The 24,386-nt window shown below is 40.6% G+C and overlaps 3 protein-coding genes across 3 annotated transcripts in view; all 3 read left to right on the forward strand.

Moving 5' to 3' along the window:
- MELLADRAFT_65153 (uncharacterized protein) overlaps window positions 1-297 on the forward strand; it is a gene marked incomplete at both ends in the record, with an annotated part of 1,637 nt that extends 1,340 nt beyond the window's left edge. The window contains 2 exons of the mRNA XM_007412518.1: window positions 62-150; window positions 225-297. Coding sequence (XP_007412580.1) covers window positions 62-150; window positions 225-297 — 162 coding nt within the window. The remainder of the gene's footprint in view (window positions 1-61; window positions 151-224) is intronic.
- Window positions 298-1,927: 1,630 nt separating this feature from the next.
- MELLADRAFT_89666 (uncharacterized protein) lies at window positions 1,928-4,215 on the forward strand (the record flags this gene model as incomplete). The annotated part of the gene is made up of 2 exons (XM_007412519.1): window positions 1,928-2,969; window positions 3,050-4,215. The coding sequence occupies 2 exons, from the start codon at window positions 1,928-1,930 to the stop codon at window positions 4,213-4,215; spliced, it is 2,208 nt and encodes a 735-aa protein (XP_007412581.1).
- A 9,071-nt stretch (window positions 4,216-13,286) lies between these two features.
- MELLADRAFT_65154 (uncharacterized protein) lies at window positions 13,287-13,943 on the forward strand (the record flags this gene model as incomplete). The annotated part of the gene is made up of 4 exons (XM_007412520.1): window positions 13,287-13,332; window positions 13,416-13,476; window positions 13,581-13,615; window positions 13,783-13,943. The coding sequence occupies 4 exons, from the start codon at window positions 13,287-13,289 to the stop codon at window positions 13,941-13,943; spliced, it is 303 nt and encodes a 100-aa protein (XP_007412582.1).
- Window positions 13,944-24,386: the final 10,443 nt, after the last annotated feature.

The raw sequence follows: 24,386 nt of genomic DNA on the forward strand, positions 1-24,386 counted from the left end.
CCGCCGTAGTGAGTGAGCTGATACCTTTTATACCCGTGTCTATTGGATCGATTGGAAAGAGATCGTCTCCTTTGATCAACCAGAACATGAAGGAGAAAGTCAAGTTGGTGATGATCCTAATACGCCAGTTAGGAAACGTAAGACTAGTTTGTAAGTTTTTTTTTGTTTGGATTGGATTATTGGGTTTTCATGCAGTGGATTGATTGGGATTCTTCTTTTTGTAGGTTTCAGAAAATTAAAGTCGCTCTTAGTCCTGGTTCACATGGTCATAGGAAAACATCTGAATCTACTGAATAATTCGTTTTGATCATTATCAAACAGTTTAATTTAATCATTACAAATAAGATTGATCATCTTTTTTTCATTTGGTTCCTCTTTTCTCTCTCTCTTAACTCTTTGTGTTAACTTTTTCATTTTTTTAACAAGAATACAGCATTTTTTTTTGATTTTTTTTTTGGTTTTTGGTGGTATTATCTTTTTCTCTCTTAATTGCTTTAGTTAGGTTTTTGGTTCTTTTGGTATACATATCTATATACACGAATAGAACCATTTGTTTTTCTTTTCATTTTCTTTCTCTTATTTCCTCTCTATGCTTTCTTACACCGTTTTTTCTTTTAAACACTTAAATTTAAAGACACAATAATGATAATGAAGAACTGCTCAGAGTCAATGATGAAATATGTTTTTTTTCTTCTCGACTATATTTAACAATCAACTATAATCTCTAGTTAATGATTTCTTTGTTTTGTTTGTATGTATGTAGTTTTTTTTGTATATAGTACTCTACTCTACTCTACTTTTATATAATGTAAATGTGAAATGGCTTTTTTTATAATTTTTGAAGAGGTTTTTTTGGTTTGGAAACTTTTTTGGAAACATATACATTGTTCTTTTCTTTCGTTGAGGAGATTAGTATCACGTTTCTTGAGCAAAGAACAAACCAAAACATGCAGAACAACAAGGAACCTCGAGTCTTTGAAAGAGAAACATGAATAGGTGTAGGTAACTCGTTATTTACTGATTGGAATATCGAAATGTTAGGTGATAAGTAAATTTCCTTTGTTGTAATAAACGGGTCGGGTTTTGTATGAGTCATTTACTTGAGTGGTAAGATGACACATCATCGTTCCTTCTTCACCAAATTCCGTTTATTCATCGAAATTCTTCTTTACCATCTTCATTCTCGATAGTTCCAATCTAGTCTCTTCAAGAAATACTTTAGTTAATCGCATCTAAGGTATCATTTTTTGAAGTACCTATCATTGAAGTATCTATATATCATTATCGTAACTTGAATCCGTCCTTGAAAACCGTTTATATTAAAAAACGTCTTTTATAAATATAGACTTATCTCGGCTTAGAGAACTAGGGTATATCAGAGGATGGTGTTGACTATGCAGCAGCTGCAGATGTTACGATTCAGTTGGACCGGCTTAGAGAAAACTATCTCTCGTCCGGCGGTCCAAAAATTGTGTCTTGGTTGGAACTCTGAGCTTCTTTTGCGAGGATCATTCCGTATTTATCCCCGGGCTGGTACAGACATTGGTCTGAATTTGCCTTTCCGTTGGCTTTTCATTATGGGCCAGATCCAACCTACAATTTCAAGGATGAGGGTCCTGTCCCAACAACCAATCCTCGGAATGATCAAGACAGGTTGTTCATTTTCGCTCCCACTCGGGATGGAGAAAGCGACGAGTATCCTCCTGACGGTCACGACGGAGTTGTTTATCAAACTGGAGATTCAGAACAAACAGAAAGAGCTGAGAAAGCAAATGTTTGTCAAGAAGAGATTAGAGAACGTGTACCTGAAACAGGTCCTTTGAACGTTCCTTTTCAACCAGAGTTTTTGGCAACGCAAACTCCTTTTGACCAACAGTTACCTGAGGTATTACCCACTGGACATGTTACGGCAGAAGATTGAGTCAAAATGCTTTCTATGGCCAACAAGGATGCTCAAGAGACCATTCGAGCTTTATTGGCTAAGCAAGGAAAGAAGGGTCATCATCATCACCGTCATAAACATCAGGATGATAGTTCAGATTCTTTGGATTCAGATGATAAAGAGGATAAGAAGAAACGGAAATTTGCCTTTATATCAAAAGCGGTACCAGTATCCGACTCTGAAAAAATCTTTACAGAGGGTGCTACAAAATACGCCGCTGACGTCAAAGGTTATGAATCTAATATTGCTTTGGCAGTTAGAGAATTTAAAAGGGCTGGGAAGCCAGCTCACTTTCCAGAGGTTTTATCTAAAGAACTATTGCTGGGACAATTCATTGATGTTTGTCAAATCAAAGGAGAACTCTTTAACAAGAAAAAAGGAGACTTTTCTTATTCAACAACTGGAAAAGAAAAAGGATTGGAAGTTTCAAAACATCTCACCCTCGAAATCGACGATTTGGCTGAATGGCAGCATTATTTTTCAATTCTTAAAAAAGCAATTGAAATGGGTTTTCCGGATTGTAGAAAACAAATTTCGGACTATTCAGAGTACATCAATTCGCAATTTTGGTTGGGTCCTATTCAAGCCAATTGGAAGAACATCACCGACTACAATGCAGCTTTCAGATCTCAAGTGGCGGATAGGAGATATGTATGTTTTTCGGATTGGGATCATAAGGATTTTGATGTCCTTAAGACTCAATACTTTGGTAGTAGTTATTTCAACACTGCTCCTAATCTTGCTCAATCTGGTTCTTCTTTTTCAAGACCTTTGTTTCAAGCTCCTTTTTGTCAAAAAGGTGGTTTTCAGCAAGGTCCTGTATCAAAACCATATAGTGGTCCATCTAGTGGAGTTATTCCTTCTGGTAGTGCTCCTAATTATGTTGCGGATTTTAAACATAAGGGGATTCATAAAATTACGAGCTCGAAAGATGTGGGAAAGATGGCAGAGGAATATTGTTTTGCGTTTAATAGCAAAAGAGACTGTCCCCTTGGTGATAGCTGCCCCCGCTTACATTTTTGTGTTGGTAGAGTTCTCTGTTTCAATTTTTCTATTCTTTACGTGAATATGAGTGGAAATTTTTTGAGATAGATACTAATATTTGAGTTATTTGCAGAATGTCCGGGGATGTGGTAAAAAACACCGCGGATGCCATCACACCTGAAGAATATACGTCGGAGAAGTTCCTCCGAGGTTATCAATGGGATGGGACTTCTCCTTTAGGTTTTTTGGTGGCAATTGAATCGAGCAGATACACCGAGCCTTTTCCAGATGACCCTTCTCTGGAAGACAATGAGGACGCAAGATATGCTTTGAAGCAATATCATTATCTATTTAAAATCTCTACTCCATTTAAGATTGACAAGATGGAGCAATTATTGAAACATCATCCGAATCCAGCTTTTGTGAAATCAGTGCTGAAAGGTTTAAAGGACGGATTTTGGCCTTCCTCGTTGAAACCAGATTCAGAAATAATTGACGTCCCTAATCACAAAACTTGTTTCGATAATCAAAAATTGCTGGAAGATCAATGTGAAGAAGAAATTCAAAAAGGAAGGTATTCAGAAGAATTTTCAACTTTGATCCCAGGCATGAAAGTTATTCCGTTGTTGATGACATCTAAGAAATATTCAGCTAAAATGAGAGTTTGTTCAAACATGAGTGCAGGAAATCCTTCGCCTAATGATTTGATTGATAAAGACAGAATTAAGGTATCTTATGATTCATTGAAATCGTGGATTCCGTTTTTAATCGAATTAAAGAAGAGATATGGTGAGGTTACCATTTTCAAATCCGACGTCGAAGGCGCTTTCAGGACCTTGTCGGCGCATTTACAATATTTGATTGGGGCTAAGTGGGCCCAATTTGATCTCCTCAAAGGTTGGAACCTTCCCACTACTGACCACGTCATAAGGAAGATTGCTTGGGCCGAAACCGTCGCAATACATTTAGGCATGTTGATGATCAGCGTCTTGCAAGAGGTTGGTGGGAAACGTTTCTTGGTGCTTACAGACAATACTACCTCACAATTGGCGGTTGAGAAGAAGCGCTCTGGTGATCGAGCTGTGAACATGGAGTGGAAAGCTATACAGCGACTGCTGGTATCGCTACATGCAGATATGGTTGCCCACAGGGTGAAGTCCGGTGATAACTTGGCGGATCTGTTGTCGAGAGGTCGAGATTTGAGGGATGTTGACGATCAAGTAATGATCGAGATGCCGATTGACTTGAGGCAGTTTGTGAAACAGGTGGTACTTGTTAAGAAGACGTAATTCATGCCTTTGGCACCAATTTGCTGTCCCGGGGCTAATACCCGTGGATTGTTGTCCCATCCAACCCGTTGTGAGTTGGCTTGAGTTTTGAGGCGCAGCGCATGCAAAAGTCGTCCTCGTACCATCTGTTTTCTCCCAGTTTTTAAGAAGACGCCATCCTTCTAGCGAGTAGCGACTATTGCCCCCAACATCTCTTATCTCGTATATTGAGACCTAATTCTCTATCTCCCGAATGGAATTTTCGCGAGGGAGAGATGGGATCGACTCTACATCAGATGACCCGGTCAAGAAGTACCTCCTGCAGGGCAGTTGGGCGGAAACCACGTTGAAACACTACAACACGGGTGTTTTGAAACTAATGGCGTTCGCTCTTGAGAGGAGGATCCACCGTGATTTGCTATTACCAATCCAACCTTCAATTCTCTACGACTTTGTAACCTGGGCCAGCCCTCAGCTTATATCAGATAACTCAACGCTAGGGACCCCTCCAATAAAATCGACGACAGTGCGTAGCTATTTATCAGGCATCAAGGCCTGGCACTTGTTGCACGACTTTGACTATCCACACCATGCTACGGCAAGGGTCGAGATGATTTTAAAGGCCGCCATGAAACTCGAGCTTCTGAAAGCGCCGAAGGCACCCAAGAACCCGGTGTTGGTGCAACATATGTTCAGACTCTTAGAAAAACTCTCGGGCGGCACTTTGGAGGAGCAGGTAGCTTACACCGTAGCCCTAGTGGCCTTTTGGGGGATGGCTCGGTTGGGAGAGTTGTTGAAATCTTCAGTCAAAGCAAATCAAGTCAGGGTGAAAGACGTCATTTGGGAACCATCATTCAAATTTTTGAAAATTCACATTTGGGAAGCTAAGACAGCTTCCGTGGGAGAAGTGCAAGAAATTCACTGCAAACGGCAACGATCACTTCTTGATCCGGTTGGCGCCGTACGACGACTCCTCATCAGCAAGGGCGCCACAGAAGACGATAATCTGTTCTCCTTCCCGACCAACGGAGAACGGGTGACTTTAACCAAAGCTAGAGGTCAGAAATTATTCAACGACGCTTGGAACGAGGAAGGCGCCGACAGGCTGACCGGTCACTCCTTCAGAGTTGGGGGTGCATCGCTACAATGGAACCTGAATACACCTTTAGAGGAAATCGTTGCAGCTGGCCGGTGGAGGTCCAAAGCTTACAAGTTGTACATTCGAGAGTATACAGAGCGCGAGCTACAAAACACTATCACCTTGTTGTCTGAGCTAAAATTGTCAAGTTGATTGGAAGTAATTGAACGGTGGTGTTCCCGTTGCAATTTAGCTGTGGTTTGGGGTGGTTCACGTGGTGCACCTAAGAGAGTTTGTGAGCAGGGCTGAGCCCTTCCCACATTTGTTGCAACAAGACCGTTCTCTTGGTGGGTGGGCGATCCAGTCCAACGTTGATGGGGGTTCTCAGGCTCAGGACAATGCCCCGAGTCGGGGGAAGAGCTCCCCCATCTACAGTGGCTAGTGGTCCTACCCCCCCTGCTCCTTTTGGGCAGGGGGGGCCCCCAAGAAACCAATACCTCTCTGTAACGGAGAAGCGTTGGTTTGCCTAGGGCACACCAGCTTAGTTGAGAAACTATGTCTACATACAATATGCAATTAGGAAGTTACACCTTTTTAATTTGACCACATCTAGATAGCGTGAAATTTGAGAATGGATCCTCCGCCACCTCATCTACATGTCCAGCTTGACATCGCCTACCTCCATCAAACAAATACCGACGAAGCTTTCAAGATGATGAGAGAATGTGATTTACCATTCGAATTGATACTTGATGGAACTGTCTACTGGTTGCGCGCACGTGGTTTTTGGAATGGAACCCATTATTGGTGTCATGTTGTGCGTACAGTAGGAAGCCTGACGGGTGTATGGGCCCACAATGATTTGCAGAATGCTGGAATTGCGACGTTGATCTCTACTGAACTGGAAGTAATTGGAGGGCCTTTACCCCATACTTCATGGGTGATGTATTCCCGAACTCCTACGGAGAAAGAGAAATCAATCATAAAAACTGCCAATATCAAGATCAACATGTCTCTTGGAAAGAAAAAGGAGGTATTAGTTTGACCGTTCTCACAATTGGTTAGTGAAGGAAAAATTGAAGATAAACAAGACGCAGAAGGTGAGTAACTTTGCATCATTGTATCATGTCACTTTGTTGAAGCTGATTCATTGAACCATGTATATTTCAATAGTTATATGCTTGTTATGATTGGATCTCATATTTTAAAGCTCATGTGGGAAAGCGCAAAAACAAACAAGGTGACCAAGGTGAGGCATCTTTATTTGCTTTAGATTTGTTCATTCTTTGTAATGAACTGCTTTTCTTTCATGTAGAATCAGTTAACAACGACAAGAATTCTGAAGATGATGAGGTTCTGTTGACGAAAAGGAAGAAATTGACCAATAGTAAGAAACCACAAACAGGTGAGCATCTTGTTCAACGGGTTTGGATTGTCTTTTGGATATTTGTTAACCTCTTGTTTTGGTCTGCAGTAGATAAAAAGAACACAAAAAGGAAGGCACACAAAATAGAAGAAGAGGAGGTGCCGGTGACCAAAAGGAAGAAACAACCACTAGGTGAGTATTTTGATAGTCTTTCGCAGTTCCTATTGCTTATTTTTTTTCTTTAATTAATCCGGTCAATATAAAAACGAGACAAAGGAAGATACTGAAAGGCAAAGAAGAGGTGGAACCAATTGAAGTGGTTGCAGCTAAAGGTAAAGGTGCGAAAAAAATAAAAGGGTGGAAGGGATGGGCCGTTGTGGAAGAGGAAGAAAAGGAGCAGGATTCAGATGAGGCCTTGCAGGAGGGTGAGGACGAGTGCAATGAGGGTCAAACTGTACGTAAGTCTAAGCGTGTAAAATTTAAGAGGGCGTAAAAGGGTAAAGTTTAGGTCCTTATGTTTTAGTTGTTTAATTTCTAGTCGCTCCTTCAAATTACATTTGTTTACCGTTTACCTTTTATTTCCTTTTAGCATCAGTTCTTCTTGCATTTTATTTGCTATTTTTTGTGCGCGTAATGTATATGGTAGATTGTACCAGAATTTTTTTTATTTTTTGAATGTTGAGTATGAATCACAAAATTTGATTTTGCGGAGGTCAATGTGCCCTTTTGCAATGTTGATTTTGAAACATTTTTCACAGTCTTTATGAACCAGAAAATAATGATTGCAAAATTCATCAATACTTCGAGATTTTACAAATTTACAAGCTTTCTTGTTTGAGCAGAATAAAGTCCGCAAAATCACGACCGCAAATTTCTATTATTAGGCAGCTGTGGCCTAATTTTACGGTCAACAGTTCACAGCCTTTTTTTTGCGGACTTTCGAAAAATGGGAATGGTCGTAAAAATAAATAGTTATCCGGGAAAGATGGACTTTTACAAACATCAAGCTTTCCGGTCGATAATGACCGCAAATGCATGATCGCAAATTTCTTACACCCCCTTCTATTTGTTCAATCTTTTTTTCAATAAAAACACAAAAATTACATGGACTCTGATTGAATTACGAGCTCTACAAAAAGATTGATTTGATTCACAGAGACATGAGAGTTTTGATTTCATAGAGAATCACCCCATATGTCTGGCTTTTGTTATTTAATTGGAGGGATTGGTACCAAAACATTCAAAGCTCAATGATATAAAAAGAGCAGAAAGATGTTGTTTTTAATCATCTCCCATTTCTTTGTAATTGAAAAGAGTATGAGTTGATTCAAAACAATCCCAATATTTCTGGCATAGAGGTTTGTGATTTGAAAAGGGCAACCAAATCGGAATTCATTATAGCTTGTAAACAAAACCAGGTAGCTCTGAACAGCAAAATGTATTAAAAATTGAAATGATTTCTTACACATTTGATTTGATGATGATGACTTTATAAAATGATAACTCTCAAACAGAAAAAGAAAACGGAAAGAGAGAGAGTCTTTCATCATTTAAAGCTTACAAAGCCTGGAATTTGAGACAATTAGCAATCTTCTCAATCAATTTAGGATACAAATGAACTATCTCAATATGAGAATAACATCATGTTTTGATCTACAAAAAATAGAAAGAAAATGTAGAGCTATGCTTGCTCCCTGTGGTCATTTAGAGTTCTATGTGGTTATTTACAAGTCACAATGTCAAAAGGATAACTGTTATCATTGATTAGAGATTCACATCTTTGAACTGGACCTCTGCCTTTGTCTATCCATTACTCTGGAAACAAATTTTGACAGAAACCAACAATCTTTTGGAAAGCATGATAGACAGACAAGTATGAATTCAGAGTGTTTGTTGGTATTAGGAAGTGTACCATCCCAAAGCTGGCACAGTAAATAGCTTTTCTTCAAATACCAATCAATTAATTTCCAATCATGTCTAGGATCTAAATGACAATAGATTGACTCATCTTGAATCTTTAGCAAGCTGGAGTACTTGACGTAGAAGAGGAAAAAACAAATTGTAATCTGAAAGAACAGAAACATGGGTATACACAGCCTCCAGGTATCAGTCACTGGCAGGCAAGAGACTCCTGTGAATTCAGGATTCTTCCAGAGTAATTTGAGCTTGATTTGAGATACTTTTCAACAAAATCTCAGAGGTATATCAGAATTACTTCATTCTGTAGTTTGCAGCCCCATATGGAAATTTGGGATAACCAAAATGACCAAATGATAACTCAAAACCAATGAACTTCGAGCCAATGATTACTGAGTACTATGGTCTGTCATGATCACGCTTGCCTTTTTGAAACAAACTTCCAGGATGGAGAGGATTGAAGCCAAGCCCCAGATCAAAACATGAGGTGAAAGCCAGGAATCATGTGCCAAATCTGATCCAAGGAGAATCCTGGACCTTATTGTTTGATACTGAAGAGAGGTAGAACAATTTCATTATTTCAATAGTTGTAATCCAATTTCAAGTTAGCAAACTTTACATATGTGTGTGGATGGCCCCATCTGGTGTCACTGTCAGTAAATATTTCTACATCCACCAAATAAATTCTTGGAGGTGACTTTATGTATGTATTCCCAACACTGATCCCTTTGCGCTTCTGGAGCTCACTTGTGATCACCTTATCTTCAGCCTCACAGTCACAGTCCACATTTGTAGGCATGGAAAGGCTTGTTTCAAGTCCCAATCTTAGGGAAAGCAGACAAGAAGAGACAAAAGAAAAAAAAAGTTTCTGATATCCACAACAAAGAATTGGAAGAGGGTAATGTAGGCAATCATGAAGAAATCAAAAATCAATGTGCAAAGACAGATAAGCTCTACAAGAACACATTACAGGATGAGATGTCATCCTTAGTTTACCTGGAGTAGGAAGAGTCCCCTTCTTTGGCTTTGTCACTGGATCTATCATGAGAGTCAACTTATCAATTATTTCTACCATGATCTTAACCCAGTGATGCCATTTCTTTTGGACAGACCCTGGTGGTGCACTTATACTGTAGCATGATCTGCTATAATTCAAGGTTCATCAAGAGGAATTTGTGTTTCAGCTTGACATGCAAAGCAAAACCAACAAAAACCTTGATTGATTTAGGCATTGTTGAAATTCAATGGTTAGGGTTACATATCACATCAGGAGCAGCCCAAAAGTTTAGAATTGATGTGGTTCAAGTGTTTCAGGATAATTGCTTCTCATTTGAATTCTTTCGTGGTTGAGTTCGATTCCTTATCCTTGGCTCAATTTTGGCAGTGCACTTCAGTCAATGGATCTTCATAGATTCATTGATTTATTTTCAAACACTTCATTTCTGACTTGGCAGTCAGCTTTTATCACAACATACTCTCTGTCTCTCTCTATCTTATTGTCTTTCCCAAGAGTATTGAAATATTTTCGAAATATTCTTTTGATAAGAAGAGTCTCTTTTACTATAAGAGAGATATATAAGCAGATAGCAATGGAAAACTTATCCATGAGGCTAATCTAAGCCTCAACTTGTAGAGTTGACTTGGTTGGCCCTTTTATGAGAATTGTGTTTCTTGGTTCATCAATCATCTTACCTCAGTTGAAGATCAAGTAATAACAATGAGATTTGAGGATATAATAATATCAATTATCCTGCCATTTCCATTGACAGAGCTTCAAACAGAAGCACTATGAATGAAAAACTTTGTGGTGACTTGTGATGTATTGATCTGAAACCCTCTTTAACTTTAAGGATCTGACCCAGTAGGCCCAAAGCCTTCTGCAGTTGGCAAAAGTTGACCCTATTTGGGTAGGATTAGCCACAGCCAAACCAATATTTTCAATAGTAACTCAGGACATCAGGTTGATCCAGATCTCACCACAGCCAAACACGCAGAATGTGGTTGATCTCTTGGTGTCAAATTTTCTTCAAGCCATAAATCCACTGTTTTTTGCTATCCTCTTGTTTCCCCTGGCATTTCCCACAATCATCAATTGCCTCATTTACCAGATCAATAGTATTATCAATTGCTCTCTCATCACCACTTGCTCCAGCCAGATGTCTCATGACTTCTGATGCATAAATCTGGGCCCCAAGAAGGCCGCTGGCAAGCAATTATTGGTGTGGCCCCACTTCAAGACTATAGATGTTGAAGGTGCTCAAAGTCGTTTCTTTCAAGTGATCCTCCTTTATGTAGATGGAAGTGCCTGGTGTTTTCAGGCAACCAGACAAAAATGGGTCCACCAAGGCTCTTAGTCACCACCTCAAAAACATAGCATAACTTCAGATGCCACCTCCTCACTCAGGTGCCATGAGAAATTCTATCTGAAGCAGGACACTGAAATATGTACATGTTCTTGTAATGCCACTGGTCTTTTTCAGCATACAAATTGAAAAGTTTTTCTTGACAACTGTTCTCCAGCATAGCCCAGTCAATCAAGAATCAGTGACATCAGCTCTTATATGCTTTGCTGTTGAGGAAGAGCTCTCTTTTACTGCAGTTGCCCCAGCTTTCCAGAACTATGTTGAGTTGTGCAATCCAGCTGTCATTCCATACATGATTGAATCCACTGTCTTGATAGAAATTCTCATGAACCATTTTCAGAATATTTGCAAAGACATGATCAAGATTGTTTCTGCAGAATCTTACATCAGCGGCTGGCAACACCTGGACTTCTACCTACAACCAGCCTACCTTTGGGCGCACTGCTCACTGGATTGATAAAAATTTCTAATCACAGGCCATCATTGCAATGAAACAGATAATTGACTCTACCCTTTCATTTTGTTGAATTAATGTATTGTGTGCTTCAAAGGAACTTGATTGCTGAATATCAATAAATGTATCGAGGACTGCACTCAGCCATACTCTGTTGCTTTCTCATTGGTGAACAGCATGCAATTAGAATATCTTATCAGCTTTCGAGCAATAACTTGAAATCATTTTTTTAGCACCAGTGATTATTTGTTGAGGCCATACAATGTGTAGATGATCCCAGGTGAGGTTTTCAGTAATATGTAGAGGAGTAAGGTTTGAAATATATAAAAGCAAAACAACAAAGCATGGTACAGATTGCACAGCAATCGCCCCACCTTTGATTTGGCAAAGAAAAACTTCCAATCTTTGAGACAGACAAGATATGGGAGCTCTTGGTTGATGGGTACACCATTGTAATCCCAGTGTACTGTGCCGGCTGGCCACCTAATTTCTAGTTTGAGCATAATGATACCTCACCATCACCGGAATACTAACCTAGAATTGCCTCGCCATCAATAGTTTCTTTATTTCATTTTCACCTTGTATTGATTACAGTTATTCTCAGGTTTGAGTGTTTACTCTCATTGCTCTCACTAGTTTTCCTGGCGAAGACCTGATTGAATTTCTATCAAAGTTTCACAGCTTTTGAAGACACAATCCACGAAGAAATTTAGGATACATATGTCATATGCTACATTGGAAAAGTGATGAGTCAGACTGAATTGCTGTCCTGGATTGCTGTCTAGCAGTCTCAATCAAGATTCAGATGGGTCGAAAATCCATCAGGTGTTTAAGAATGTTTACCATCGTCTGTTTAGTGCCTCATTCGGTGAGCAGGACAAACACTGAGGCGTGCCATAGCCAAATGTTAACAATTGTTTATGTTGACCAATTGTTTATGTTGACAATCATCTCTGAATCCCAAAGTCAACAAACAAGTTCTTTGAACGTGTCTTTCATGAATCACAGCAAACTTGTGAAGGTAGCGAGGCACGTGGACTCCAAATGGGTATCTTGTGATATGTTCACATCTCATCGTTTTTCGACTTTAGATTTCCCTGCCTGCAAAGACTACCAAATGGGTTCCTGTGTCGGTCAGCTCTCTTCGTATAATTGGGGACCGGGCAACAGCTCTAGACTGACTCACTGATCATACATCCCAAGGGTTTACTCGTGAGTGAAGAGCTTGAAGACTTGGCTCGAGCGCCTTCTATTTGTCCTCAAGATTCGATTCACGAGATCAAAACAGTCCCCATTATGAATCCTTTGTAAGAAAATTGGTAACTTACAAGGCGAGATGACAAGCATCATCCTCCACAAAGGCAACACATCCTCATCTCAAAGGATCAGATCGCCAATCTTTGATCAAAACTACATAACCAATTCCATCTTTCTTTTTGCTCGCAGCAAGTTTAACCTTTATGCAACAGCATAGCCAACCTCTTCTAGATTCAGGACCAATGTATCAGAAATCTCCATGTCCCAAATCTCATCTCTGAAGATCAGTCTGAAAACAACAATTCGAGAATCGCCTGTGAGATTAATCGTAATGTTCACCACTGGCACACACACGCAAGGTACTTCTCAAGCATCATTCACCCATTTCTGGAAAGCTATAAAAGCCCATGTTTGTTGATGGGTTGAGTCTCTCCCCATCATCATTCATTCCTACTTTGAGTGAAGTAAACCAATAATCAGGTGCAATCATATAATCTCTTGTTTCCCATACTTCACTCAAGACTATCTTCTTCATATATCTTTATTATTGTGATTCAGACTTCTCAATTCCTTTACTAATTTTATTTTTTGGTTAATAGAATACCAAACTGTCAATAATCCAAATCCAACCAACAAAAATCCCTTAATTTTACCAAGATGTTGTTCAAACAAATGTTTGCCTTTGTGCTTGCAATGTTCTCGGGTAAGCCTATCTCTTAGAATCCAGTTCAAAGCCTACACGTTAAGTGGAGCGCTGATACATAATCTTTGAATATTTTTTTCAAGTGTTGCAGATTGATCAAGGAGTCATAGCTGCCCCCTTGGAAGCCAGACAAGGGTGTGTCAAGTAAGTCTTTCCTTTGATGATTTTCGATCGCATCCTTCTCATCAACTGACATTGTCTTGATAGGTCTAGCTCAGTTGCGCGTAATTTGAAATCGATGTTGGAAGGTCCCACTATCCTTGCTCGAGACTCCTCTGTGAAGGTAAGCTTTTGATCCTGAATGATAGCTCCAATCTTTCTGACATGCTACCTGTCGATTTTTGTCACTTTCACCTATGATCTCTTTGTCTCCTGTTCAACTTTTTTCACAATCATCTTCAGACTCCAACTCCAAATGAGCCTAAACCTGTGAAACCAACCACTCCTAAGACTCCCAAGAAACCAACTACTCCTACGACTCCCGGGAAGCCAACCACACCTACCAAGCCCGCGAAGCCAACTACTCCTACGACTCCCGGGAAGCCAACCACACCTACCAAGCCCGAGAAGCCAACCACACCTACCAAGCCCGACAAGCCAACCACTCCTAAGACTCCGCAGAAGCCAACCACAGCTACCAAGCCTGAGAAGCCAACCACTCCCAAGACCCCGGCCTATCCTACCAAGCCAGAAAAGCCTGAGGAACCAACTAAACCTAAACCCGCCAAACCAACTACACCACGAACCCCGTTTTTGTTGGAAATCGGTGGCAAGGAGGTTAACAAGACTTGCCGCTGGGGCCCGGTTCAAAATGAGCGGAGCACCCAGCAGGGACCGGGTTCTTGACGGGTAGGGTCTGATAAACCACATACCGCTGGTCAACCACTCTGTCAGCAGTTGGCCAGCGGCATTTAATTGACCAGCTGCAGACCCGCAAGTTTGTCCATGATGGTTGATGAGGCAGCGGTTAAAACTCTTATCCTCAACGGTTTTTTGACCTTGATTCAATGAGTTGCAATAACCCCTTCAAGTGGTTGAGCAGACACAAACGTTGGGTCAAATATCCTTGTTTGTAAATTTTAAACCTCCAAATTTAAATGACAAATTAGTACTCAAGGATTCTCTTATCATTTTGATTTGATATCAGGTGTTGTTCCTTCTGAACACTTCAACCTCAAATTCAATCACCAATTACCGATTCATCTCAAATTCACTCAACTTTACTTCATCATCATCAACAGGTTTGGTCAGTCGTCTTCCCCCTCTTGAATATCTTACGCATCAATTACTACCACATCTTGTCATCATCATCACATTCACGGGGTACACCTCAATCACATTTCTCTCTCATATCCAAATATCACCCTTTTGTCTGTTCTTGACACATTCTCATTGATCCGCTTGGGGGGACGTCTCTGCGGGGTTAGGGTAGGGTCTTGACGCAGCTCAGCAACACTAGCAACACAAAAGAAAGAACTAACAACACAAGACACCAGCAATCACAATCATAACACTCAATTATAAACAATAACACCTCTTTAGATTTATCAACTTGCAATTCAATAACAAACACAAACACAGAGGTCTTTCTATAATTATTACAGACACAATAGCTAACACATGAACACTCGTTTCTAACTCGATATCACAGACACTTGAATATATGATCACACACAGATACAGTTTTATCAGGTTATTTACTATGTATGTGCTCTTTTTCTATCCTATTTGTGCTTCATTTCCTCAGCTAATAACTCTTTTCTATCTATCCTTCTCCTTGCTTCACGTGTAAGTTCATCCTTGTATCAATTCTAATCACCCCCACTTCTAGCCTACTCAACTGAATCTCAATTTTCTTCTTCATCTTATAGTACAAATTCCGATCTCTAGCTTTAATTTGACATGCGACTACAATTCCTTATAGGTTTGAACCCCAACCAAGTCAACCTATCCACCATACAACTTTTGATTTCACTATCTTTTGGTCCCACACTTATCTGATCTGCTTTTCGCTTTCGAGTATCGTTAGCTTAACTTCAACTGTAAGTTTCTATCTCATTTTGTCTTCCTTTCTTGTATCTCTTCTTCACTAACTGTATCTTACTTTTTATTTCAACTTTTCTTCGATTATTTAGCTTCCTTTTGCAATCTTGCCTTCCAAATCGATTCGCTACCACTACGCATGATCTCAGCACTGTTGACCGATCTTGATCCAATCGGTTTCTTGGTTCAAGCTTAGTTTTTTTCTTATACCAAACCATGATACGCTTGATCAATCTAGTTTCTCATGAGTCTGTTTCCCTACTATATCAACTTTTATTTGATTAGGCTTCTTGTACGATTTGTATGTTTGGCTATGATAAAAGATTTTATGTGTTTATTTGTCTGTATTCAGAGTTGTTAATGATGATGAAGCTCAAGTTCTCAATTTAAATGTGGATGATAATGAAATTTTAAGTCTTCAATTTAAATAAAGCCTTGAGCCAGACCTTGGAAATGCCTTTCTGCAAGTCGCTGCTGACCAACAGTGAGGAGAGCAGGACGTGTATAAAATGTACAGGTTGAGAGGGATTCTGATCAGCACACCCGTTTTCAGACCATCATTAAATATGCTCACGAAAAAGGGTGCAAAAATACTGGTTTTCAAACCGGTATCAAAAATACTCAAGAAAATGTGTTGTTAAAAACTTGGTTTCCAAACCGGTATCAAAATAACGGTTTGAGAAAATAAGGGTCTGCAAACTGGTTACAAAAAAACCGATTTAAACCGCGCGGTCTAAGCTCGTTGTGTGAACGTTACCTCTCAGCAAAGAAAACCGGGAGAACAACCGGGACCAAACCCCGGTGGGAAAACCGTATTGGGGGGTTCGTGGTGTACCCCTGAGACTCCAACCAAGCCGACCACACCTAAGAGTCCAACTGAACCTACCAAACCTAAACCCGCCAAACCAACTACCCCTGAGACTCCAACCAAACCTACAACTGATGTACCCAAGTACCCTACCCCTCCTACACCACGAACCCTGTTTTCGTTGGAAAACCGGTGTCCGGGGGTTTTGTAGATTACCCGCTAACAACCCGGTGAATCCTTGTCGGGTTCTCGGGCTTTGATCCGGGTTCCGCGCGGTGAACTTGAATACAGTTGTTCAACCACTAGCCAAGTAGTTGAACAACTGTATCCAAGTTCACCGCGCGCAAGACCGTGGTCACCGTCAACCAGTGTGCCTACGAGTTATAGATTCCCGCTGGGAAACCTCGGCTTCAACGGTTGTATGATCGTTAATGATGTTTTACCCTTCCAATGAAGGAAGATGTTTCATTGAAACATCGAAATTCCCTTCAAACAAGGAAGGCAAAATCTCATCGTTATACTTTTGCTTTGATCAAAGTAAAAGTTATCATCAATCAACGTGAAGGTTTATATTTTTATTCCAACATTGTTCCACTTTCCCTTGGATCAAAGGACAAATTGTCACATTGGTGTGCTTTCTTTGAATCAAAATCAAACAATCCCACTCGATGGAATCAACAAATGGCCTTGACAAATGTGACTAATATTTGACTATCTTGATATCACTGACAAGATGACTAACACGGTGATAATTAAGGTTTTGTTGAGACTATTGATGGCACAACCTCATCGTTTACTTGTCTGGCTTGTCCCTTGAGCCGACCAATGACATTGAATGCGATAACAAAACACAGGAGATCTGCTAATCATAAGAAGAATCATAAGATATGGTTTGCAAAACAACAAGAATCCGCCACAAGAGTCGAATCACCAAACGACAACCATGCAATGGATGTCGAACCTGACCCTGAAATTCAGGATGAGCAGATTCCAGCGTACATTCCTAATTTTGTTGATGCGGAACCAGATCAGCAATACTTAGAAGATCGACAAAAAAGGTTGTTAGACTCATGGACTAAGGATTTGTCAGGTCTTTTTCGATCTCCAGCATCAAGCGTCAGCAACACCACCAATAATTCAATCAATGAGGCTGCAAATTCAAGTCATACACAACATTCCGATTCTGGAAAGGAAGAATCAGTAGGCTCAGACGAACAAAATCTCCATGACGACGTCATGGATAAAGAGGATTCGGAATGGGCTCCTTTCTCAAATCTTGAGGCACGTCTGATCCGCAAAGCAGCGAATTATCTTTCTTCTGCTGACTGAGATTGTTGACTTCTTCAGCAAATGGTTGGGTCGTGTATTCTTGGTTCAACAAGGACTACAAGGTCTGTATTGGATTACGAGCGATTGCGCTGCTTCATTGGCCTACTTGGAGCGAAAATCCCGGCGTATAAGACAGTTCAATCCCTTCGCCGACGCCTTAAGAAACAGTTTGATTTCAAAGTTTGTGAAAACCTGAGCCCGCTGGAAAACCGATGCTTTGGATTGACAGTAAAGGCGACTTTGAGACAGGCAAGAATCAATCATATCTTATCCGAATAAGCAGGTTAATGATATTCACAAAATCATTTCGTAGGAACTTGCAAATCCGTATGTCATGGATTTCCTCGAGTTCATACCTGAGCTGCCAGATGCGACTTCAAAGGTCCATCGCCTCTCCCAGTCAAAGAAGTGGCGCGAGGAGCTTGATGAAGATGTTAGAGTTCAGATGGTTAAAGAAGGAAATACTCATTTTTACTTGTATGAACTGGTTCAACTGCAATCTAAAAAGATTGTCATTCCTTTCTACTTTTATAAATCTGGTGACGAAGTTCTGGCAAAGTGTGTATTTGCAGTCCAAAAGTTTGTAAAGGAAGGTACAGCTTCAAAAATTAGAACCGAATTCAAACCTGTCTCTACATTCGATTCACCTTCATTTTTGACGATTAACGTCAAGACTTTCTGGAGGAACTTCGACCAAATTGAATTACCTGATGGTCAATTGATGAAAAGCTACTGTAGCAAATGAAAAGCGACAAATCTCCTTTGTCGAGATACCTGAATTCCCGTGACAGTTTCTAGAAGTGAGTCTCAATCACTTCTCGTCACAATACCTGAAACACTAACCTGAATTCCCGTGACAGTTTCTAGAAGTGAGTCTCAATCACTTCTCGTCACAATACCTGAAACACTAACCTATAAGGTTTGTTCAGGTCACAATATAAAATAAGGAAAAGGGTCGACGCGATGAGTTCAGTAAGATTCTTTTCCTTTCCGTAAGAAGACGGATCAATTTCACCTGAATTCCCGTGACAGTTTCTAGAAGTGAGTCTCAATCACTTCTCGTCACAATACCTGAAACACTAACCTATATAGAACAAAAGATAGAAATAGACAAGTACAAAAAGGACACTACTTGTTAGATGAAGAGAATAGAAAGAATAGACCAGTTGACTATGTATCTGACCTATAAGGTTTGTTCAGGTCACAATATAAAATAAGGAAAAGGGTCGACGCGATGAGTTCAGTAAGATCTAGCGTCGACAATGATTCAGATGAAAAAGAAAAAGATAACATCACAGTATGATAATTAGTAACAGTCATATTGAAGATCAAACTAATGGAGAGTAGAGACTATTGATGATAATGTAGTGAAGGGGTTGAACTTACTCTTTTCCTTTCCGTAAGAAGACGGATAAAGGAAAAGAGTATTAGCGCGAAAAGGGGGAGGCGCAATTTAAATAGGGATCATTTAAGTTTGAGTCTGACATCTTAAGTTTGAATAAAACTACTGTATTTTAGTATGTAAAGTGATTTGATACTTAGAGTCTTATTCACCTTTCACCACGGCTGAAACCTAGGTACGAGAGACTGAGGTGTCTCTCAACACACCCCCTGTTTCAGCTGTCCGTGTATGACTTCTAAACCAATTTGATGACGCAATTCCTTGAATGGTCCGGGGTGAAGTGGTTTTGTTAATGTATCAGCAAACATGTTCTTTGTACTAATATGCCTAAGCTTGATTAAATTCTTCTCCACTTGTTCTCTTATCCAATGGTACTGCACTTCTATGTGCTTTGTTCTTGCGTGAAAAATAGCTTTCTTGGTCAAGGATACTGCACCTGTACTATCGCTGCATAGAACCGTGGCTTCAGATTGAGGTAGTGAGATGTTTGACAATAATCCTCTAAGCCATACTACTTCTTGACCAGCCTCTGTTGTAGCTTTGTATTCGGCCTCGGTTGATGATAGAGAAACGGTGGGCTGTAAACGACTTTTCCAACTTACAGCAGCTCCGTTAAGTTTGAATAGATAACCGGTAGTTGATCGTCGTGTGTTCGGATCACCAGCCCAATCTGAATCAGTGTGGCATTCAGGATAGCACCAGCTCTGATTCCCTTCGATAACATTGTCTTGAGGTGAATAATGTAGTCCTAAGCATTGAGTACCTTTCAAATATCGAAGTACGTGTAATCCCATCTGCCAGGCTATAGTTGAAGGTCGTGAAAGATGTTGAGACAGAGCACCTACTGCATAAGCAATATCCGGCCTTGTACCCTGAGCAATGTACATTAGGCTACCCACCAAGCTGTTATACGGAAGGTTAGATTGTTTGAATTCGATAACGTCAGAGTCGGTGGCTTTCATGATCTTTGTGCCGCCTGGAAAAGGAGTCGAAGCTGGTTTGCTATCTTCAGCATGAAATCTTTCCAGTACCGTCTGGATGAAAGCTGATTGACTTAAAGCATAACCCCCATTGTCTGTGGAGTAGATCTCAATACCAACAACGCAATGTGCCGGACCCAAGTCCTCCATCTTCCACTTCATCTTCAGCAGGGATTTGATTTCATCTATTTTATCTCCGGTGATTGCCATATCATCGACGTGGAGGTAGAGTAAAGTTTCCAAACCTTCTTCATCTTTACCATACCAAAGACAAGCATCATGGGGGTTTTGAATTAGACCAATACTTAATAATTTATCTTTAACTTCGTCACTCCAGCATCTAGCGGACTGCTTGAGGCCATACAACGCTTTCTTCAGTCTAGCTACCTTCCCGTTTGCTCGCTCAGAGTCGTATCCTTCAGGTAACTCCAGATAAATTTCCTCCTTGAGATCACTATTGAGAAATGCGGCTATAGCATCCATTTGCTCAATAGACCAATTCTTAGCTGCTGCAACTGCTACAAGGATACGAAATGAAGCTAGACGGCCAGTGGGTGCGAAAGTCTCATTGAAATCTATGCCTTCCGTTTGAGTATAACCTTTTGCTACATATCTTGCCTTATGTTTAGATATTGTACCATCGGGATGAACTTTATATTTGAAATGCCAACGCCCACCTACTACAGGTGCATTCTTTGGTCGGTCCACAATTTCCCACACTCCCATGTTCATAATGTTCTGCATCTCCTTGTCACACGCAGCTTTCCATTTGTCAGCATCGGGCATCTTCATAGCCATTTTATAACTCTTTGGTTCAGCCCTAGCCTTCATAGCTTCTCGACACATGTACACTTTTGATAAGTGAGAGGATTGTGAGATTTTTGGTACAAAACTTCTCATAGGTGGAGCTTCAGCCCAGTCTGATTCTCCTGGAGCGTAACGCTGGACAGGACGACGATCGCGAGTTGATCGTCTAGGCTCATCTTGCACGGATGGTTGAATAGTTGTTGTCTGGTCTTTAGTATTAGAGATTGGATCTTCTTCAACGGGAGGTTCATCCTCATGATTAATCGGAGGGGTTTCTAAGATAGTCTTAGGAGTGAGACTCTCCATCAACATATCATCTTCGTCATCCGTTAAATCAGGACGAGTCATAGTGTTCTCGTTTGGTTCATTTTCTGGCTCGTTCCTTTCTGTGGGTTCAAGCGGCAGATCTTCGATAAACAACCAATCAGGGTTGTCTTCGGCATCCTTAAGAAAAGGGAAAACAAGGGGTTGAAAAGTCACGTCGTGACTGGTATGGATTTGATTTGATTCTTGGTCCAAGATAATGAAATTGTGATTATCCTCCGCCACTCCAATCAGGATACCTGGACGAGAGACAGCCTCAAACTTTCCTCCTCGAATTTCTTTTCGAATGTGGCGGTAAGCAAGGCACCCGAAAGGAAGAAAGCGTTTCAAACTTGGTTGTCTTCCTTTCCAGAGGGCGTAGGGAGTAGTTTTAAGATTCAGTGAAGTTGTGATAGTTCGATTCTGTAACATGACAGAATATGAGACCGCGTGATACCAGTATTTAATTGGTATGCATGACTGTATCATCATGCAACGAGCTTTTGTGTTGATTGTTCTATTTGAACGCTCAGCCACGCCGTTCTCTTCCGGAGTGTGAGGAGACGTAACACGAGTGATGATACCCAAGTCTTCCAGGTATGGAGTAAGGAGCCCGTTGATGAACTCGCCTCCTCCATCAAATGAGAACATCTTAAGTTTCTCACCCGTCTGTCTCTCGGCAAAACTGATGTATCGTTTGAAGACTTCAAAGACGGTCTCGGCACTTTTGTCTGGTAGGCCAAAAGAGACTCGGTAACTACTATAATCGTCTGTGAACAATATATAGTATTCCTCTTGGTTGACAGAAGAAGTTCTAATTATTCCACTCAAATCCACGTGCACATTTTCTAGGAATTTGATAGCTCTAGGCCTAGTGGATGAAAATGGTAGGCGATGATTTTTAAGGACATACTGGACATCTTGTTATTATTTCAAAATCATTTGTAGTGACAGTTTTAGGAAGTATATCATCAAGATAACCAAGGCTCCACATTCTTTTTAGGTACTTTTCACTTGGGTGGCCTAATGAATAGTGTAGTTTCAAAATTGTGAGTTGATTCGACTTTGATATTGATGATAGATGTGAACGATGACTGACCGGTGATCTTATGGCCACGTACATCATACTGCCTTCTCCGATAAATTGTCCTATGAATAGCTCCTTCTTCCCATGATCGATTCGAAAATGAGGATCTTCTAGCACAGTCGTAACAGCACCAGCTCTCAGCAAACGACCTCCAGCGATGAGGTTTCGGGATAAATCGGGTACATATAAACAATCCTTCAGCTTGATGATTTCTCCTTTAGAATTTAATAAGTTTACATTCCCAATTGAGTGGATATCGAGAGTAGCACCTCCTCCGGCGAGATTCAATTTAGCACCGGGGTCATGATTTTCCATTAATGTAGCGGATTCGAATAAGCTCGCATCATGAAACATGTGATGCGAAGCTCCGGTATCGATCAGAGCGACTGAACCACATTTATCTCCAGCACAGGTTACTTGAGGATCGGCCGAGCATGAAAACTTTCCATCAATCTCTACTCGGTAACTAACTTCTCTTTCTTCAAGTTTGAGATTTTCAAAAGCCATATCGAGTTCTTCTGAATTTGGGAAATCAGAAAGATTAGAATGATGATTTAATCCTCTGGCTAGATGAGCACCTCGGCCACCGCGACCTCTACCACAAAAACCACCACGACCTCCACCACGGCCACCACGTGGATACTTGATCCATTCTCCAGATTCTTGTTTGGATCGTTTCCATGACTCCATTTTGCTGGCATTGTTAGGGTGATGGTAACATTCCAACTGATCGTGAGGTTTTGTTGGATGGTCCTGACCTAGGCATTTAGTCTTACTGCAAGTTTGCCATCTTCCAGTCCGGCGGCTTTGACTGGCTTCGGAAGATTCTGCGATACGACTAGACTGTTGCCGATTGGAGGAAAACATTTTTCGAGTTTGGTAGGTTTTCTTCAATTCGGTTTCGAGGTTTAGGAATTTGACATGACCTGCGTCTAATAAATCACAGCCTTTTTCAGCCCAGCTTTGGTTGAGTGATCGGACAAATTGGCGAGCCTGTTCTTCTTCGGACATTTCACCGTTTGAACCTAGGTAAGCGTCAACTTTGGCTCTGAAGATATCAATATATTCTAATAAGTCTTTTGAGGAGGTTTGAGACAAATCAGTGATTTCGCTTCGTAACATGAGTTTGACCGACTCTGAATTACTGATATGATATTCGCGGATCGTCTTCCACAGTAAAGAAGGCGACGGTATCGTAATTTTAATACCGTTCTCAAATTTTGATATCATTGATATAAATCGAGTGGACTGAATAAGATCAATACTAGATAGTAGCCAGTAAAACAAGGCTTTCTTGGTGGCTGATAAGACTTCGGGGTCCATACCCGTACCTCCAGCATCTTCTGAGTCAAGATAATGGTCATAGGACGTGGCCATTAATCCAAAACGAATCGCGTCGGACCAGGCAACATAGTTGGATGTTGATAACTTGATGTTGATGGTAATCTTATGTAAGATTGAATTCATTTTGATTGACTGACGTTGAGCGGGCGTATCGGTGTCAATTGGTGCAGTGGCAGCCATATTAGCGGATGGGACAGTAGTATGCGCTGAATGAGCTGATTCGGATGAATTTGAATTCTCTGATTGATCTTCTGTCTGAGATCCGGCGTAAGTCTCGTTGGTATCCTCTGAGTATGGAGCTGGGGTGGATGCAGGTGTTGGTAACTGGGAATCGTCAAGTGCTTCTTCTCTTCCTGACATGGATTTGCGTTTCGAATGAAATAACTAAGAGCTGAACCAAGCTCTCGCTACCATGAAAAGCGACAAATCTCCTTTGTCGAGATACCTGAATTCCCGTGACAGTTTCTAGAAGTGAGTCTCAATCACTTCTCGTCACAATACCTGAAACACTAACCTGAATTCCCGTGACAGTTTCTAGAAGTGAGTCTCAATCACTTCTCGTCACAATACCTGAAACACTAACCTATAAGGTTTGTTCAGGTCACAATATAAAATAAGGAAAAGGGTCGACGCGATGAGTTCAGTAAGATTCTTTTCCTTTCCGTAAGAAGACGGATCAATTTCACCTGAATTCCCGTGACAGTTTCTAGAAGTGAGTCTCAATCACTTCTCGTCACAATACCTGAAACACTAACCTATATAGAACAAAAGATAGAAATAGACAAGTACAAAAAGGACACTACTTGTTAGATGAAGAGAATAGAAAGAATAGACCAGTTGACTATGTATCTGACCTATAAGGTTTGTTCAGGTCACAATATAAAATAAGGAAAAGGGTCGACGCGATGAGTTCAGTAAGATCTAGCGTCGACAATGATTCAGATGAAAAAG

This window comes from Melampsora larici-populina, assembly GCF_000204055.1.
Source record: "Melampsora larici-populina 98AG31 unplaced genomic scaffold MELLAscaffold_31, whole genome shotgun sequence".
In the NCBI taxonomy this organism is placed as follows: Eukaryota; Fungi; Basidiomycota; class Pucciniomycetes; order Pucciniales; family Melampsoraceae; genus Melampsora; species Melampsora laricis-populina.